This window comes from Oryza sativa, chromosome 5 (assembly GCF_034140825.1).
Source record: "Oryza sativa Japonica Group chromosome 5, ASM3414082v1".
Lineage (NCBI taxonomy): Eukaryota > Viridiplantae > Streptophyta > Magnoliopsida > Poales > Poaceae > Oryza > Oryza sativa.
Genome location: NC_089039.1, coordinates 18,912,639 through 18,931,831, shown reverse-complemented (window position 1 = coordinate 18,931,831; position 19,193 = coordinate 18,912,639). Strand labels below are relative to the sequence as shown.

The 19,193-nt window shown below is 45.7% G+C and overlaps 1 protein-coding gene and 1 long non-coding RNA gene across 2 annotated transcripts; both read right to left on the bottom strand.

Annotated features, from left to right (window-relative positions):
* Positions 1 to 704: 704 nt before the first annotated feature.
* On the bottom strand, positions 705 to 10,896 carry LOC136356710 (uncharacterized). Its single transcript, XR_010741632.1, has 2 exons — positions 10,260 to 10,896; positions 705 to 1,786 (listed from the first exon to the last, which is right to left on the bottom strand). It is a non-coding gene; the product is annotated as an uncharacterized lncRNA (long non-coding RNA).
* A 1,789-nt stretch (positions 10,897 to 12,685) lies between these two features.
* LOC4338669 (AP2-like ethylene-responsive transcription factor At2g41710) lies at positions 12,686 to 18,308 on the bottom strand. Its single transcript, NM_001420478.1, has 10 exons — positions 17,847 to 18,308; positions 17,091 to 17,173; positions 16,872 to 16,880; positions 16,700 to 16,788; positions 15,976 to 16,049; positions 15,850 to 15,900; positions 14,581 to 14,648; positions 13,900 to 14,468; positions 13,705 to 13,801; positions 12,686 to 12,981 (listed from the first exon to the last, which is right to left on the bottom strand). Exons 1-9 carry the CDS (start codon positions 18,128 to 18,130, stop codon positions 13,751 to 13,753), a joined length of 1,278 nt encoding a protein of 425 aa, NP_001407407.1. The 5' UTR covers positions 18,131 to 18,308; the 3' UTR covers positions 12,686 to 12,981; positions 13,705 to 13,750.
* Positions 18,309 to 19,193: the final 885 nt, after the last annotated feature.

Here is a 19,193-nt window from a genome sequence, read left to right as displayed (position 1 = left end):
CTGATGCCGGCAAGTGTCTCCACCTGCGCCGAGTTCGCCGGCGTCTGGCCGGCGCAGTAGCTGTAGCTGATGCCCAGTCTGTCCCCCTGCGCCGAGTTCGCTTGACCCATTTCTGAAAGACAGAGGGTGGCGACGAGCTTCTTCTTCTGGATTATCGTCGATCTAATCTCTTTTCTTGATCTGCGCTTTTCTGTTTTTTTTTGTGCAAGTATGCTTCCTATTTATAGCTTAGCAAGCGGCTAAGACGTACTCGGATTCGGATAACCCGCGAGTCAGTTTCGGAATATAATAAGCTAGCGATTCGTGCGTTGCATGGAGTAGTAGTTGGTTTCGGAAACGGGTTATATATCTGACACTTTCTAGTCCGGTACCGATACTATTTTTAAGGCCTTAACTTGTCCGGCATGCCAAAAATAGCATGCGTCTCTTTTCCTATGCGCTTTTTTTAAAAAAAAACAAAAAAAAATCTCAACGCAGCGAATGTAGTCCTATAAACCTACCTATGCAAGTGATCTCCATTTAATATAGTTATTACCAATTTTCTGTTCTATCGTTGATCCACATCATTCAGTTCGATTAGATCTCAACGATTTGTCGATTTTCCATGTCGCCTGCATCAAGTTGATCGGTAGCCGTTTGATCAGCTCTCAAAACGATCCTGCGCGCCACCTCAATGTGTCCACACCCACGTCGACCGGTGGAAAAGCCCAATAACAGCCCAGCATTTCCCGAATCTATAAGGAAAAAGTACACCGAAGGTCCCTCAACTTGTCATCGGATAAAAAAAACGTCCTCGAACTGCAAAACCAGATATGCGGGGTCCCTTAACTGTACAAAACCGGTCATCTGAGATCCTTCGGCGGTTTTGACCCCGGTTTTGGTCTACGTGGCGGCTAAGTCAGCATGGGACCCACGTGGGCCCCACATGTCAGGATGCCACCTCATCACCACTCTCTTATTTCCCTCTCTTCTCCCTTTCTCTCTTTCACTTTTCTCAGGCCGGCGACGGGCGGCGCTGTGGGGAGGAGGCCGCCGGAGGGAGGGGAGAGGAGGAGGTCCGGCAGCCGGTGTCGCGCCGGCGGAGGAAATGCCGTTGTCCGCATCCAACGAGCACACCGGCCGCTGCCACACCTTCCTCCTCCCCCACACGCCGGCCGCCGCCACACCTTCCTCCTCCCCTCAGCCTCGCCGCCGCCCGGAACAACGTCAGCTGGGGCACCCGGCGCCCATGGTGGACGCGTTCGGATCCGGCAAGGGCACGCCGACGGGAGTAGTGCCAACCCCCGCAAGGAGTCGAAGGTCGTCGAGATGGCCATGGGCGAACGGTGGGCAACGTCAAGCAGGTCGCGGGTGACGGTGGCCGGCGGCGGTGGTGGAGGATGCGGATCCGTGCTCGGATCTGACCGTCCCGTGGCCGGATCCGAAGCTCCCGCGTTGAATCTTGCTGATGGCGACGTGGTAATAATAGTGTCGGCGGCTGGACGGCGGGGAGGCAACTGGCGGCGGGGCTGAGTGGTGGTGGCGGCGGAGCCCGAGCCCTGGTGGTGGTGGTGATGGTAGCGGCCGCCGCCGACATCGCCGATGGCGGAGAGGCTACGGCGAATCCGAGGCGGCGGCGCCATGCTCGTGCTCATCCTCCTCGCCGTCGTGGCGTCGGCGCAGCAGGAGTACGAGGTCACCTCCTCCTCGTCCTCCTCGCCGTCGCGGCGCGGCGCGGGCGAGGGCCATCGGCCGCCGCCTTGGGCGCAGCAGGAGTACGACGTCACCTCCGCCGCCACCACGGGTCCTGTTGGAATTAATGAATGGGCCTTAGCCCACTCGAAGATTAATTCTTTGGAAAATCACAAAAGCCCACCTCATGGGATGGCATGCATGTGGAGTTTAGTACCACCTTGCTTATTCTAGGAGAGGGGGACCTCCTTAAAAGGGAGGATGCCCTCCCAGTCGCTTGAAGCATGTGTGGTGGAGAGAAGAGGGGAAACACACGCGCGCGCTCGCTCGCCTCGCCTGGCCTGGCCTAGCAGGGCAGGCGGCGCGCGTGCACGACGTACGCGTCGAATGGTCCGAAAAATTGGCTCCTCACCCTTGCGCAGATGCAGCCTCCTTTTGCAGTTTTGTTTTGCTGCAAATTCGGATTCGTTTTTGTTTTGGAAACGTTCCGAAAAATCCGGTGCGTGCAAACAGCGTGGAGTCCGGATAAGTTACGCGCGACTTATCCGGTTCGGTTACGCGCAGTAGAGATCGTGCGGGCGCCCTGATCAAGCGACCCTTCTCTATATAAACCGATCCGCCGTCTTCACGCAATATATACGCAAAATCAATCTAGGGTTTGCCTCATACTCTGTACTGCGCCGTCGCTCGTAGACTACTCCATCCCGCTCGCCGGCGTGCACCAGCGATCGGGAGAGCAGGTCTCCGGAACCTCTGCCTTTGACGTCCTGCACCGGGAGAAGGCGGCAATAAGGTTTTTGGGAAGCGCTTCGCGCGACTGCTCCCTGTTCGTTCGCGATGGCTCGCCTTCCTCTTCGCTCGCGTGTTTCGTGCCTTCGTAGACACCTGCGAAAAGTTTCGACCAAGCAGCCGGTCTTTTCGTCACCTCGGTACGTGTTCAATATGTTGCGCATATTTGATCTGTTCATGTTATACTGTGTAGTTTACATGTGTAGATCTAATGATGCGTTCATGCTAGTTTTCATCTGTAATGTCATGATTTATTTATGGAATAGATTAAATCGTTATATGTCTATAATCTCAACAATCCAAAAACCTTATTATAGGCACTGTGATTTTACTATGGCTGGTTTTGCCGATGCACTGAGGCCGGATAAATTCACCGGTGTGCATTTTAAGAGATGGCAGATCAGGGTCACTCTGTGGCTGACAACTATGAAATGCTTCTGGGTGAGTACTGGCAAATCTGAAGGAGTTCTTACTGCTGAACAGCAGAAGCAATTCGAGGAAGCCACTACTCTCTTTGTGGGATGCATTCTTAGCGTTCTTGGCGATCGTCTGGTCGAGGTGTATATGCATATGACCGACGCTAAGGAGTTGTGGGATGCACTGAATACTAAATTCGGTGCTACTGATGCTAGCAATGATCTGTATATCATGAAGCAGTTTCATGACTACAAAATGGCAGACAACCGTTCTGTAGTCGAACAGGCTCATGAGATACAAACCATGGCTAAGGAACTCGAACTCCTTAAGTGTGTCTTACCCGACAAATTTGTGGCCGGGTGCATTATTGTAAAACTACCTCCATCTTGGAGGAGTTTCGGTACTGCACTCAAACACAAGAGACAGGAATACTCCGTTGAGGGGTTGATTGCGTCTCTTGATGTTGAGGAGAAAGCTCGGGAAAAAGATGCCGCGTCTAAGGGCGATGGTGGGCAGTCCAGTGCCAATGTTGTGCACAAGGCCCAGAACAAGAGCAAGGGGAAATACAAAGCTCAGCAGACCACCAACTTCAAGAAGCAGAAGAAGAACAACAACAATCCTAATCAGGATGAGAGGACTTGCTTTGTGTGTGGCCAAGTTGGTCATCTGGCTAGGAAGTGTCCACAGCGCAAGGGGATGAAGGCACCTGCAGGGCAGACTTCTAAGTCTGCTAATGTGACCATTGGCAACACTGGAGATGGAAGCGGGTATGGTAATTTACCAACTGTTTTTTCAGTTAATCAATCTACTAATTGGTGGGTTGATACTGGGGCCAATGTACATGTTTGTGCTGACATCTCATTGTTTTCTTCTTATCAGGTCGCACGGGGTTCCACCGTCCTAATGGGGAATGGGTCACATGCTTCTGTTCATGGTGTTGGCACGGTAGATCTGAAGTTTACTTCGGGAAAGATCGTGCAGCTGAAGAACGTGCAGCATGTCCCTTCTATCGACAGGAATCTTGTTAGTGGCTCCCGTCTGACTAGAGACGGATTTAAGTTGGTTTTTGAGTCTAATAAAGTAGTCGTGTCTAAACATGGATATTTTATTGGTAAAGGTTTTGAGTGCGGAGGCCTGTTCCGCTTTTCCCTTTCTGATTTCTGCAATAAGTCTGTGAACCATATTTGTGGCAGTGTGGATGATGAGGTTAATGTTTGGCATTCACGTTTATGTCATATTAATTTTGGCTTGATGTCTCGGCTTTCCAGCATGTGTTTAATTCCTAAGTTTTCCATTGTCAAAGGTTCTAAGTGCCATAGTTGTGTGCAATCGAAGCAACCTCGCAAGCCTCACAAGGCTGCCGAGGAGAGAAACTTGGCACCACTAGAACTCCTACATTCAGATCTTTGTGAAATGAATGGGGTGTTGACGAAGGGTGGAAAACGATATTTCATGACATTGATTGATGATGCTACTAGATTTTGCTATGTGTACTTGTTGAAAACGAAAGACGAGGCTCTAGACTATTTTAAAATTTATAAGGCAGAAGTTGAAAATCAACTTGACAGAAAGATAAAAAGGCTTAGGTCTGATCGTGGTGGAGAGTTTTTCTCGAACGAGTTTGACTTATTCTGTGAGGAACATGGCATCATACATGAGAGGACGCCTCCCTATTCTCCCGAGTCTAATGGGATTGCTGAAAGGAAGAACCGCACACTGACTGACTTGGTGAATGCCATGTTGGACACCGCGGGACTGCCTAAGGCATGGTGGGGGGAGGCATTGTTGACCTCAAATCATGTGTTAAACAGAGTTCCTAATAGAAATAAGGACAAAACACCATATGAGATATGGATTGGTAGAAAACCATCACTTTCTTATTTGCGCACATGGGGGTGCTTGGCGAAAGTCAATGTACCAATAACGAAGAAGCGCAAACTTGGACCTAAGACTGTGGACTGTGTTTTTCTGGGATATGCTCATCATAGCATTGCCTATAGATTTTTAATAGTTAAATCCGAGGTACCGGACATGCATGTTGGTACAATTATGGAGTCTCGTGATGCTACCTTCTTTGAGAGCTTTTTCCCAATGAAGGATACACATAGTGGTTCGAACCAACCCTCTGAAATAATTCCCAGTTCAATCACACCACCAGAACAAACTGAACATACACATGAACTTGTCTCTGAGGAGGATGTCAGTGAAGCTCCTCGAAGGAGTAAGAGACAAAGGACGGCTAAGTCTTTTGGTGATGATTTCACTGTGTACCTCGTGGATGACACTCCTAAGTCAATTTCAGAAGCATATGCATCTCCTGATGCAGACTACTGGAAGGAGGCTGTCCGTAGTGAAATGGATTCCATTATCGCTAACGGGACTTGGGAGGTGACAGAGCGACCCTATGGGTGTAAACCTGTGGGGTGCAAGTGGGTGTTCAAGAAGAAGCTTAGGCCTGACGGTACTATTGAAAAGTACAAGGCTCGGCTTGTTGCTAAGGGCTATACTCAGAAAGAAGGCGAAGATTTCTTTGACACTTACTCACCTGTTGCTAGATTGACCACAATTCGTGTGCTACTTTCCCTAGCAGCCTCACATGGTCTTCTCGTTCATCAAATGGACGTTAAGACAGCTTTTCTTAATGGAGAGCTGGATGAGGAGATCTATATGGATCAACCTGATGGGTTTGTAGTTGAAGGTCAAGAAGGCAAAGTGTGCAAATTGTTGAAGTCTTTGTATGGTCTGAAACAAGCTCCTAATAAACTATAGGAGAGTACCAATATATATACCCTCTCCAAGTGAAGATGCATATACTCTCGTGAGCTGCAAGGCAGGTTGGCTATGCCTTAATGAGTTCTGTTGGCTTTAATTAGCAAAGATGTTGTCCTGCAGAGCATTCTTGAAAGAACTCACCTTTGTGAGCTTGACTGTTGGTCGCAGTCTATGAAGATTTTGGGTGAATCTTCTAGGAAGCTTACTAAAGACCTAGGAGTATGACTTATACGCTCCACCCGAGGGGTAGTCTACAGACGGTCTAGTACCTGATAAGACTTTGAGTGAAACTTCCTTGCACAAGACTTGCAATTCAAGGCGTAGTCCATTGTTCAAGTTGTGAGTAAGTGTAGCTTGGAGTTCTAGGTGGATGTTCAACCTTAATTGGTCTCCATCGAACCGCTGGTATATAAACAGTACATTGGAAAAGGCAAATCTCAGTGGGATTTTGAGATTTGGTGGGGGATTGTTGGAATTAATGAATGGGCCTTAGCCCACTCGAAGATTAATTCTTTGGAAAATCACAAAAGCCCACCTCATGGGATGGCATGCATGTGGAGTTTAGTACCACCTTGCTTATTCTAGGAGAGGGGGACCTCCTTAAAAGGGAGGATGCCCTCCCAGTCGCTTGAAGCATGTGTGGTGGAGAGAAGAGGGGAAACACACGCGCGCGCTCTCTCGCCTCGCCTGGCCTGGCCTGGCCTGGCAGGGCAGGGCAGGGCAGGCGGCGCGCGTACACGACGTACGCGTCGAATGGTCCGAAAAATTGGCTCCTCACCCTTGCGCAGATGCAGCCTCCTTTTGCAGTTTTGTTTTGCTGCAAATTCGGATTCGTTTTTGTTTTGGAAACGTTCCGAAAAATCCGGTGCGTGCAAACAGCGTGGAGTCCGGATAAGTTACGCGCGACTTATCCGGTTCGGTTACGCGCAGTAGAGATCGTGCGGGCGCCCTGATCAAGCGACCCTTCTCTATATAAACCGATCCGCCGTCTTCACGCAATATATACGCAAAATCAATCTAGGGTTTGCCTCATACTCTGTACTGCGCCGTCGCTCGTAGACTACTCCATCCCGCTCGCCGGCGTGCACCAGCGATCGGGAGAGCAGGTCTCCGGAACCTCTGCCTTTGACGTCCTGCACCGGGAGAAGGCGGCAATAAGGTTTTTGGGAAGCGCTTCGCGCGACTGCTCCCTGTTCGTTCGCGACGGCTCGCCTTCCTCTTCGCTCGCGTGTTTCGTGCCTTCGTAGACACCTGCGAAAAGTTTCGACCAAGCAGCCGGTCTTTTCGTCACCTCGGTACGTGTTCAATATGTTGCGCATATTTGATCTGTTCATGTTATACTGTGTAGTTTACATGTGTAGATCTAATGATGCGTTCATGCTAGTTTTCATCTGTAATGTCATGATTTATTTATGGAATAGATTAAATCGTTATATGTCTATAATCTCAACAGGTCCCTGCGACGCCTACTGTCACGCCCAGAAATTCCCGAATAGAATTCCAAGCAGAATGTGCATTAAAATCCCCGTCCAGGACCAGCCGGGGTACACAAACGACAATGTTGACATTCAGATCCACGTCTTACAAACATCATAAAGTCTTACATAAATGCAGCGGAAGAAAAGAAAAACAACAGGAGCTAAGCCTTGACTAAACTGCAGCGGGAACACCACTCCACAGGCATCCTCGACGGCACGGACGAAGCCTACTCCTCAGAGAAACCTTCATCTGACCCGAACTCGAACTCTGGGGTTGGGAAAAGTAGAGCAAGACTGAGTACTACCCACTGTACTCAGCAAGTCATACCGGAATAGGGGTATGATGCAGGGAATCATCAAAGAAGAGCTAAAGTGGTTCATTTGCATAAAGCGAGCATTTATAAACAGAGATTGAAAGATTTAAACAGTTGTAATAATTAATTAATATTAATCATCCGCTGTCCAACGCTAACCCACGTTGCGACAGGCCCAACCATCCACCTAAACTATCCAAATTCAAAAGATTACACTAGGGTGAGACTAATCACGGTGAATCTGGTTGACCGCCCATAACCGCGGGCACGGCTATTCGAATAGTTTTACTCTGATCAGAGGTGTACAACTGTACCCACAAGACACAGCCCCACGACACGTTTCCGTGCGCCGACATGTCACCACGACATATCGGAAAGAGGCCGTGACAGGACCATTCGCATAACCCCCTCTAACCAAGCACACCACACCTCAGGTTTCACCCCCACTCCTCGCAAGGCAGCGGGCAGTCCCCTCTCGTGCCTAGGTGAATCCGGAAGCCGCATAGGCCGTCGCAGGGCCCATCCAAACTCCATCACGCCCACCCTTGCCTGGATGCGTCAGCTAGAGGAAAGCTACACTACAAGCCCAGCCGTTGCCCACGCTGGCTTGTGGTAAGTACGATAAGTTCTTCCAGGGCATCCCGCGAACCGGTCCTTAACTGCCATGGGTGCGACCAGCAAAACCATGCACCCACAGCCCACCATGTGATTCATTTTAATTAACCAACACCAGAGCGGTGGTACTAATCCAACATTATCATTAGAACCAACAGTCTAAACATTAATATGATTTTCCCCATTGTGAACTAGTTGAACTAAGCATGGCTAAGCAATTCCTAGTCCAAACTCTAATCATGTTATAACCCCAAGCTAACAAAGGAGCATGATATCCAAAAACATGGCTGTAACAATAGGTAACCATCCCATAGTAATATTATAAAACAATGCAATATTTGAAAGAAAACAATAGAGCATTTGCAATATAGGATCAACATGTTCAAGTGACAAGCATGACTTGCCTTGCTCTGCTGCTGGAGGAACCTCGGCGACTATCTCAAAGTACACCGAGCGTCGGAGGAATCGGAATCTAGCGACATACAAAGCAAACATTGCAAACAGGCTATAAGACTACTGAAACAGGGAACAAAACCATTTTTAATGGATTCTACACATTTTTCTTGATTTACTGAGACTTGAATGGGCTTAAACGGAGCTCGGATGAATTAGTTATGAATTTTAGAAGATTCACTGTGTTTATTACTATAAAAGAAAAACCTTAAATCATTTATTGCGCAATATATTCCAGGGCTGACGTCAGCACGGAGGGGGGGGTGCGGCGCCGACAAGCGGGGCCCGCATGTCAGCGACGCACGGGTGGCCGGTCTACCGTGGACCGGGACCACGCGGGTGATCCACCGCCGGTCCACGGGATCGACGGCCCGGATCGGCCCGGGGCCGATCGGACGGTGCGGCGGCGACCAGGCTAGGCTCGGCTCGGCACAAAGCCGGCCGACCGGTCACGGCGACGGCGCGCGCACGCGCACGCGCGTTGCCGACGACGGCAACCGCCGGCGGAGACGGCGGCGCAAGGCGGCGCCGAAGGGCGGTGATGCTAAAGCGACGACTAACGGGCGGCGGCGCTAAAGCGGCGGCTAGGGGGGAGAGGGAGGGGAAAAGAAAAGGGAGGGGTGCCTCACCGAGGGTGGCCGGCGCGGAAGAAGATGATGGCGAACGGCGACGGCAAGCCACGGGAGGACGACGTCGGCGGGCGGACGAGCTTCGGGGTGCCCTAAGGAAGGAGAAGAGAGGGATTAGAGAGAGGGAGATGGACCACGGCGACCGGAAACCATGGCCGAAGGCGGCGGTGGAGGTGGTGCTCACCCGAGTGCGAGGGAACGAAGGCTCCGGCGACGAACTTCGACGGAGGAGGGGTGGACGGGGTGGATCTCGGCCACGCGAACCCGACGGCGGCGACGGCGCGGCCTGGCGGCGACCCTAACAGCGGCTAGCGGCGGCCGGAGCAGCGGAAAAGGCGGCGGCAAGGGGTTGCACGGCGCGGGAGCGATGGGAGGCTCGAGAGAGTGCGGCGAAATGGGGAAAAAGTGAGAGGGGACGACGGCGATGCTTAAATAGGGGGAGAGGGAACCGGACGTGGCCGGGAGAGGCGGGAATCGCCGGCCGACGTGGGGAGTGTGGGAGGAGAGAGAGGCGGGATTCGAAAATCGAATCCCGGCCATCTCGGGCGCGGGCGCGAGCGGGAGAGAGAGAGGAGTGGGCGCGGGAGACGCGGCGCACGCGCGGGCGTGGTCGACGTGGCTCGGAGGAGGCGGAGACGAGGGCGCGGCGGCGGTTGCGGGCGCGGCGGCGCGAGCGAGATCGGCGGGAGGTGGGGGAAGGACCCGACAGGTGGGCCCCACCTATCGGTGACCCCGAGAGAGGAGGCGGCGGGGCGGCCTGACTGGGCCTCGGCCTGCGGCCGGCCCAGCAAGGAAGAGGGGGAAGGAAGGAGGGAATGGGCCGGCGGCCCATCCGAAAAAAAAGAGGAAAAAGAGAGGAAAAAGAAAAAGAAAAAGGAAAAAGGATTTTCCCTGGAATTGAAATATTGCTTGCTCAATTTTAATTGGTTAAAATTATTTCTAGAGCTCTGAAAATTCCACTAAAAATCCTGTTAATGAATTTCGACATGTAGAACTCAAGAAAAATTCCACATGTCAAATCCGATTATTATTTGCATTACTTTCTTAGGGTTTTCTCCTGATTTCACCTGCATTTTCTTGGGGTCGTTTTACAAATTAAATTTTAGGCTTGGGAGGAGAACTTCGGGGTGTGACACCTACCTCGTGTTCCGCTCCTCCCCACCGCTCTATGCCTCCGCCGTCTCCATCTCCAACCTCCTCAACGTCACCGCCACCGCCGTCACCGAATCCAACGCCGTCGACCTGATCACCCCTGTCGCTGCCGACCCCCTCGTCCTCGCGCCCATTGTCGGCGACCTCATCCCCACCTACCGGCTAGCCTACCCGAGAGGAGAGAAATAAGTGAGGGAGAGAGAGAGGAGGAAGGGAAAGGAGGGGAAAGAGATAGAGGGTGATGACGTGGCATCCTGACATGTGGTGCCCACGTGGGTCCCACGCTGACTCAGCCACCACGTGGGATAAAACCGGGGTCATATCTGTTTTTGCGGTTAGAGGACGATTTTGTAACTCGATGACAAGTTGAGGGACCTTCGGTGTACTTTTTCCAATCTATAATAGATACTATTATGGGACCTAAAAATTGACGATTTTGTATTAGGGGTGAAAAATTCTGGTATTGGAAATTAGGGATGTCATACAAACTCCACGTAAAGTTGGGGGATGGTTGGTGAACTTATTCCACCATATTATATACCTCGGTATCTAGCCTGGTCCAACTCAAACATGTATTATATTATGTGAGGCCAATGTCATGAGGCAACACGCGTGGAAGAGGGGTAAACCACGTTCTCACACATAGCACGCTACGAAGCGGAAAAGCTAATACGTGCGCCGCCGGCGCATGTCTCGGGCCCAGAAGGCCCAGCGCTGCTGCGCCAGCGCGAGCGTCTCCTCTACTTTTTTTTTCTTTTTTTTTCTGTTTTTTTTCCCTTTTTCCACTTTTTTTTTATCTTTAGCATGTTTTGAGTTTGAAAGTTTTTAATTTTTGAGTTAAAAATTTTCAAATCTGAACTTGAAAGTTTTCGAATCTCGAGTTGAAAGTTTTCAAATCTCAAATTGAAAGTTTTCAAAATTTTCAAATCTAAATTTGAAAGTTTTCGAATCTCGATTCTCGAGTTGAAAGTTTTCAAATCTCAAGCTGAAAGTTTTCAAATCTGAGTTAAAAGTTTTTAAAATTTGACTTTAAAATTTAAAACTTAAATCGAAAGTTTACAAATCTAACTTAAAAAATTTTCAATCTGTTAGTAAAAAAATCTCCAGAATTTTTCCTAATTACTATTATTAGTGTGAAGTATATTAAATAATATAGTTAGTTAGGACTAAAGGGGGAGGGGGAGTTCTCGCTGCTGGCGCGCATGCGCCAGCTAGTAGTCCCCCGCTACGAAGGTGGATATACGAGTACCTATGCATCATTTTTATGATTATATCACATAGATTTTTAATCTTTAGGTTAAAATTCAATAGATACAATAAAAGGCAAAAATCAACTAAGAAACACCACAATGGATACTAAATTACTATATCTTTAAGAAAAAGACCAAATCCAATATAAATTTCAAAACTTACAAGTGAAGATTCAAAAATTACACTGTAACTTATAAAAGTTACAATGTATGTTTCATAAATTACAAGAAAATACACTGTAAATTTAAATGAGAAAATTAAGTGAGAGATAAGAAAAAAAAACTTTCGAGTGAGATATAGCAAAATTGATCGAAGAAAGGGCACATATATGAGAAGCAAAAGGCTAGCGTGGATCTATGCATGAGGAGCACCCGGAGAGTGGATTGACAATCGCGCTCTATGGGTGGATTATCCAGTGACCCGACTACCCGAGTCCAAAATCTATACCGGTAAATCGATGGTATAACATCATGTGACTATCTACATAGGTTCTGAGTACGTACTATAAGCAAGCAAAAGAAAAGGTAATAAATAAAATTTCAAAATACTTCGCACCTACATTATAAATATGGCCTCCAACATTTGAACAATATTGATGGTGTACATTAATTTCACAAGCATGCCTACTAGTTCCTGCTAAAGGACAACCATGTGTCTATAAATATGGCTTCCAACATTTGAACAATATTGATGGAGTCATGCGCCATATATGAGTCCTATGGTTGTAGTGTCATACTAAGACCTTTTTAATGTATATATTTTTTTAACCATTCTTGTAGCTGAATGATTTGGCATTGTTTTCATTACGAATATTTTGGTGCCGTCTCTGACAAAGGTGGTGTTTGAATCTCCTGAAGATTTTTATGAAGATAAAGATTAAGTATTTCACGCAAAACGAGGTGATAATAACGTGTGATTAATTGAGTTTTGATTATTACCAACTTGAGAAATGGATTAATCTGGTATTTTACAGCAACTTTCATATAGAAAGTTTTCGGACGAAATACACCGTTTAATAGTTTGAAAACCGGCCACGAGTATCCAGAATTTCATCCAACTCTTATCAGATAAACGAACGCAGCCAAAGCATAAAGAAAATATCATTCGAATTGTACAACTCAAACAACAAGCATTGGACATATTTGCTCAAAATAAACAATTAAGCTTTGAAAAATTCGTGTTCTTCTGTTCTCTTCATTCTATAGAACCAACCAAGTAGCTGAAATAAGAACCGCGATATGTACAGACAGCTCTATAACTAAATATCATTAACGGGGCACTAGGCCACTAGGCACTGTATATATTACATAACTATGGTTGTACTTCTCTTACCTTCTATTCATGGCTTATGAACTATGGATACAAAGGGTATTTGTTCACGGGTCACCTCAAAAGCTAGGAAGAAGGAAACCCATAGACGTGCAGGATGTTATCACCCACCTGAAATATGCAAAAGGTTTCAGTTAAGCAGAAAAGAGGAATGCAAACATGTCCTATAACTACCGTGCTGTTTTTCATAAAATTAACAATTAGTTCGTTCAAAAGGAATAAAACTAACAATTTTACAAAAGGATGTGCCAGTAAAATCACTGTGACTGCGAGTGCAAAGCATATGCAAAGTGGATCTTCCTGGGTAGCTATAGTAAATTAAGAATTTGACACCCACATGTCAGTGTTACTGATATTTTAACGGAGGGAAAGCTGAAAGCACTGTCCACGCGTGGGCACACGCACATAAACAATGTTGATTTATCATGTCTCAAATACTCGATGCACCACTTACACAACATAATCCCATATTTTCATCATTATAAAAATATTTATGCACACATAAATATCTCACAACAGTATTTTTGTTTGGTTTAATTGATTAGATTTAAACTGTCTCAGTTCATTTTCATTGTGTTCTTTCAACGGAGTGTCATATTGTCAGGTATATTCTTTTCTTTTCAAGACTGGCACCTGTCAATCAAGGGAAAATAAATCCTTAGATATTTGTAAGTTAGACATAAACATATTTCCATTGCTTGCATGTTCTTATTTGAATGCAAATCTGGACATCTCGTGATGCATTGAGTTCTTCAAGCAGATAATTTAGGCGATACACAGAAAGAAAATATATGAAAAAATGTAAAATTTACTATGCCTACAGTCTCTACTTACCAAGCCAAAAAGCAAATCCTGCATGCACTTTGGTAAGCTCGTACGGTCACTCTTGACCATGGAATGGATCACTTGAACTCACCTCATTCTTTGCAAACTGTCACAAATCAGCATCAAATTAAGCACAAGAAGAAAAATTGAAAATATGTTACAGATTTAATTCAAATTGTCAAGTAGAGCCAAAGAGGAACAAACCGTTGTTGTTGCTATTGTTGCCATCGTGACAGGTTGACTTGCTGGCAGGATGAAGTTGGTCCAGAAAAGAGGGTCCGCAGAAGGATCAGCAGGGTTCCAGGTATTTTTCATTTGTGCAGTAACAGAGGGCAATGTGTATGGAGCTCTTTGCACAAGCAACCCATTCACGTTCATGTTAACTGCAGTTGTGTCATGTCCAGTTGCAGGTACTGGGGTAACTGTCTTTCCTTCATCCATTTCTTTGCTAAAAGTACATTCTTCAGATAGTTTTGTAGATTTTTCTGAGAAGCTTTTGAAGGCATCAGACTGAGATAAGATATCACATGCTGATAGGACCACGGAAGAGGGCTTTGAGTTAGAATGGAGGCCAAGGGAAGGAAACTTATAAGGCTCAGTCCGTTGCATTGAACTTTCAATAGCACGGATTTCATCAGTAACCTCTTCCATTTTAGATGTATCTGACTGCCGTGTCTTTTTTGGGAGCCACCACCTTATGTAATTTGTCAGATCAATTTTCCTCTCTAAGCCAAAGGTTCCTGCAAATTTCCCATCCAGCGTGATGTCCTTCCCTGTAATTTAAATAGAAAGACTGGTTACAAAACCACATAGAATTTGTCTTTCTCCTCTGTAGTTTGTTAACCAGAAACAGCAGTGTAGAAGTTTTTATGGAGACACCACAACCTAGGCTCATGTAGTCATTGCCAAGCAAGTGTCCCAAAGAAGCATCCCATCTGGAATTATGGAGCTGCCTGCATGATAATGTCACAACAGTTGCAGTTATAAAATTTATATCAATGTGACTGTACGTGTCCAGCAGTGTAGTGCACTGTAATGATTAGTCGAAGACTGACATCTGGTGAATAATTAAGTAAAACAGAATTACGTACACCCTCCGTACTCGTAAAGGAAGTCGTTTAGGACAGCGAGATGGTCTTCAAAACACAACTTTGACTTCTTGTTTCTATAAAAATATTTATTGAAAAGTGATATATGTATACTTTTATGAAAGTATTTTTCAAGGCAAATATATTCATATAATTTTTGCATTGTCAAACTCAACAACTTAAGAGTTATTAATGATTTATATTCCCAAGGTTTGACTTAAACATTGTCCTAAACGACTTCCTTTATGAGTATGGAGGGAGTATAGTTTTACTTTATATGTCCAAATAATAAACTTTCCTAAACTAATTTCTAGTGGTCCTCAGGACACTATTAAGTCGGGATCCTATCCTAGAAGGAAATTTCAAGTATGTCGATCTCTTCAAAATCTCAGCTACAAGTAATCACTCTCCTCTGAAAGGATATTCTGTTGAGAATATTATGTTTTGGTTGGTTGAGATCCCACAGAAAGCAGGATAGCTGTAACCATACAAAGAACGAAGGCACTGAATGCCGAATTTCCATTGACAACAGTAATCAGTGAGGAAACACAGAATTTCGATGACGCACATTCAGCATCACAAGTACAGTTGAGGGACTGTGGCTGTGCAATCGAGTGATTATTGGAAAGAATTAATGTTCAGCAAAACTTGAAGGTTTGCATCTTTGCTAAATGACACTTTATTTTAAAATTCTCTAAATGAAGACCAATGACACACGAATAAGAGCTAGTAGTTTAGTATCTAAGCTATCTACCTCCAAAAATCTGCTGAGCTTACTAATTTAATTCATAGCAGAAATACATGAAGTTGCTGAAAATAATTTCTAATGTAATATACCACAGGGCATCATCTTTACATACTACTACTTGGTTTGCCATAAATATTTGTAGCAAGATGGAAAATGTTACCGAAATAAACAAAACATGGACAATGATAGTTTGTGCACAATAGAAAAGAAAATTGGACATGAGACTTGTTACTGAATTAGCATCACAAACATGCATGCAAATATAATAACTGAACATAGAGTTAACTTCCAAATATATTTCTCATTGCTAATAAGTACCTAGGAAGGCCGCGATATTTTGGTAAACCCCTGGAAAAGGCACTGCTCTTTCTGCAGTGCATGTGTCTTACAGTTAGTACTTAAGAAACAAAGTAATATGCACGTATTATAAATTCACAAATATACCTCCGAAGAGACACAAGATAATCCTCCTTGGAGATCATCTGCATTTCCTCAAGATCTCTTGCATAATCAGAGACCTAAATAAGCAAATACATAATGAACATAAGCCTGAAAAAGATTACCACAAATCAAATTAACTAGTGCAAAATATAGAATGGAAAAAACATAGTACAATAATTCATAAGCAACATCGCAATTATTTTCCATCGAGATGTATAGGCATATAGATACCAAACTGAAGAGATGGCATGTATGCATATGTTTGTTTTGCCAATATTCTTCTGAGACAATGATTTTTCAATGTCGCTTATATGCTCAGAGATGAATTTTCTGAAAACAAGAGATTTTTTTTGTCAAGGACACAAACATCCATCTCCGAATCGTCAAGTGTAAACTGAATAAATCCCTAACCTTTGCATACAAAAGAACATAATATAATAGTCAAGAGTATTCAGATTTTTCAAACATCACACAATAGTTGCATAGGATATGTTTGGACTAGTATGATCCAAAGTTTGGTACAACACTCTCTAAGATATCTTTTGGTTTTCAATTTGCATCTTAAGAGAATCAGTCTTCGAAATTGAGCTCAGGTGATGCAAAATATAAATGATTAAATTTAACCAAATGAAGGTCTTGAAGAAAAGGCAGTGTGTGGTTAATAATTGTAGAAGAACTAAATGGAAGCTAAGAAACCAATTATAATTAGCAAGTATAGATGACTCACAGGAAAGTTTATTTGTGTCCCAGCTCCCCAGTATTTCAATGCAGCAAGGTCATAAGCTCTTGCTGCAGCCTCTTCATCATCATATGCACCTGTGTATTTGCGCATTGAATTGATGTGGATAAAGAAGTTTATACAATTGCACATTTTACAGTTAACACCAAAGATTTCTTACCTAAATATACTGCACTTGCAGGGCCATTTTGGGTGATAATTTCCCATGCAAAAGAGACAATTCCATTAAATCAGATTAATTATAGCTAGATATAAAAGGAAATGACGTGCATGGATTATCTATGAAATACAATTAAAATTCACCTAGCTTCCAACGTCCCTTGGTCAACTTTTCAAAACATGTAAAATATAGCTGCTAATTTGCATTGGGTATACAGACCTTGTTTCCCTTTTTTGTTCTGATTCTGATTCCATGTGCTTTTATCCCAGAGGTGAGCTTCATATCGGCCTGTCCACCTATGCCTATAGATGATACAAAACAAGTGTCAAATCAAATTCATACATAATAACAGCTGAAAGTTAAAATCTTGCTTACAAATTACAACAAAATTAAGAAAGAAGTAGCATATGGTGGTACAAGAACAGTTGAATAACAATATAGAACAAATACTACTTTTGGATCAGATTAAACACCAAATAAAAGATTTAAGTATGTAAATACACATATAGTTTGAAAATTCATCTTTTAGTTGAGCCCCACACTTGTCTGGACCGAAAAGGGTCCAAAACTTGCTTCTTACCCAGATTAGAGCTAAACCCTGTCAACCCAGTTTGACACAACTTAAATCAAGCATGATGTTGGATGTACTGGTCAAGTGAAAATCATTCATTAGCTTTTATATTTATTTAGATCAAGCGAAGCTCCTAATTATTTCAGATCGTCCCCTTGGAGACACAACAGGTAATCCGATGAATACAGCTAATCCGTATATAACCAAGTAAACAAAAAGAAAAATCTAGATCCCGAATCGACGGTACCATTTTGAGCATACAAGGAGACCTGACGAACGGATTTAGCGCCACAGATCAATCCAAGCAGAGAACGATTGCATATCCCCTAATAAGCATCCAAGTAAAACTTCTCCGCGACTCGAGACACGGAGGAGGGAGAGGGCAAAGGGGGGAGGAGCCGTACCGGGTGACGCCGCGGTAGATGGAGCTGCGCTTCCCGGCGGCGCAGGGCGGCATGCGGCTGATACGCTCCTTGGCCGTGCACACCCTCTCCTTCCGCGCCGCCACGGGCCTCCTCGGCGGCGGCGCCACCTGCTCCGCCCCCGCCCCCACCCCCTCTCCCCCCGCTCCCACCGCCTCCATCTTCTGCATTCCCCGGCCCCACTCCGCCCCGTCTCCTCCCCCCGCCGCCGCCGCAGCCGCCTCCAGCTTCTGCTGCATCCCCGCGGCGGGGCCGGGGGACGCCATGGCGCGCGCACGCAGCAGCAGCAAACCCCCCCTCCCTCCCCCCACTCGATCGGAGTCGGTGGCGAGGCGAGGCGAGAAGAGAAGAGAGAGCCAAAGCGGGGGTGACCGTTTGGGGGAGGCGGTCGCGGTGAGGAGAGGGGGGGGATTTCAAATGGGGGGGATCGCATCGAGTGCGTGAGGTGGGAGACTGGGAGGGATGGAGACGGATGGGGGGGGTGGATGCGTGGATGGATGGGGGGGTGGAGCCCAGTGGGCCGGCACATGGGGGGACAGGGGGCAGGGGAATCCGAGGAAGCGGGGGGATACGATGGGATTGGGGAGGGGGGGTGGGGCCCACTGGGCTATTGGCCGGGCCGGGGGCGGAAAGGGACACGGCGGATGCGGGATTGTCCTGCCCGCCGTCGTTTCCTCGGAACGGCAACGGTGCGTTTTTTCTTGTCTCGGTGGACTTTTTTTTTTATTTATTTGTTTACACACACAACGCTATAGATTTGGTTTCTTTGGTTCTTTCTTTAGGTTAGGGATATAGGATTTGAGGTCCTATTCCAAGAGCTTGTATAGCAATAGGAGCTACTGCTCTCTTAAACATTTTAATTTTATTTTTTATTAGATAGATTGTGTAGTAATCATAAGATCTAAAAAAATAAACTAGTATATTAGCTAAAAACTAAAAACATAACATAACTTGTTCAAATTCTCACTATATAGATACTCTATATTATTCGTGTAAAAAGAACTCTTGAACTATAAATTAAGTGCTTACTCCCTCCATTTAAAAAAAAACTTAACTTTGGAGGAGATGTGACCCTTATGACAACAAATTTATACTACCATTTATCTAGATTCGTTGTCATAGGAGGGGACCTTCTAGGTTAAGTTTTTTTTAGACGGAGGAAGTATATGATAAGGTTTTGACTCCATCTCTCTTAAAATTGTAGCCCAACCAAATGTTTAAGCAATATCTGAAGGAGATAAAGTGGGCTGAAGTGATATGAAAAATAAATTATAGGGGAAAAATAGGGTTTGGATTGCTCCATACTTTACTCTAGACTTCACTGTTAGA

Coding starts and splice junctions, on each gene's coding strand:
- LOC4338669 (NM_001420478.1), bottom strand. CDS start 18,130: ATGGCGTCCCCCGGCCCCGCCGCGGGGATGCAGCAGAAGCTGGAGGCG. Junction 15,901..15,975: donor TATCTTGTGTCTCTTCGGAG/GTATATTTGTGA, acceptor CATGCACTGCAG/AAAGAGCAGTGCCTTTTCCA. Junction 14,649..15,849: donor AAATATCGCGGCCTTCCTAG/GTACTTATTAGC, acceptor ATTATCATGCAG/GCAGCTCCATAATTCCAGAT.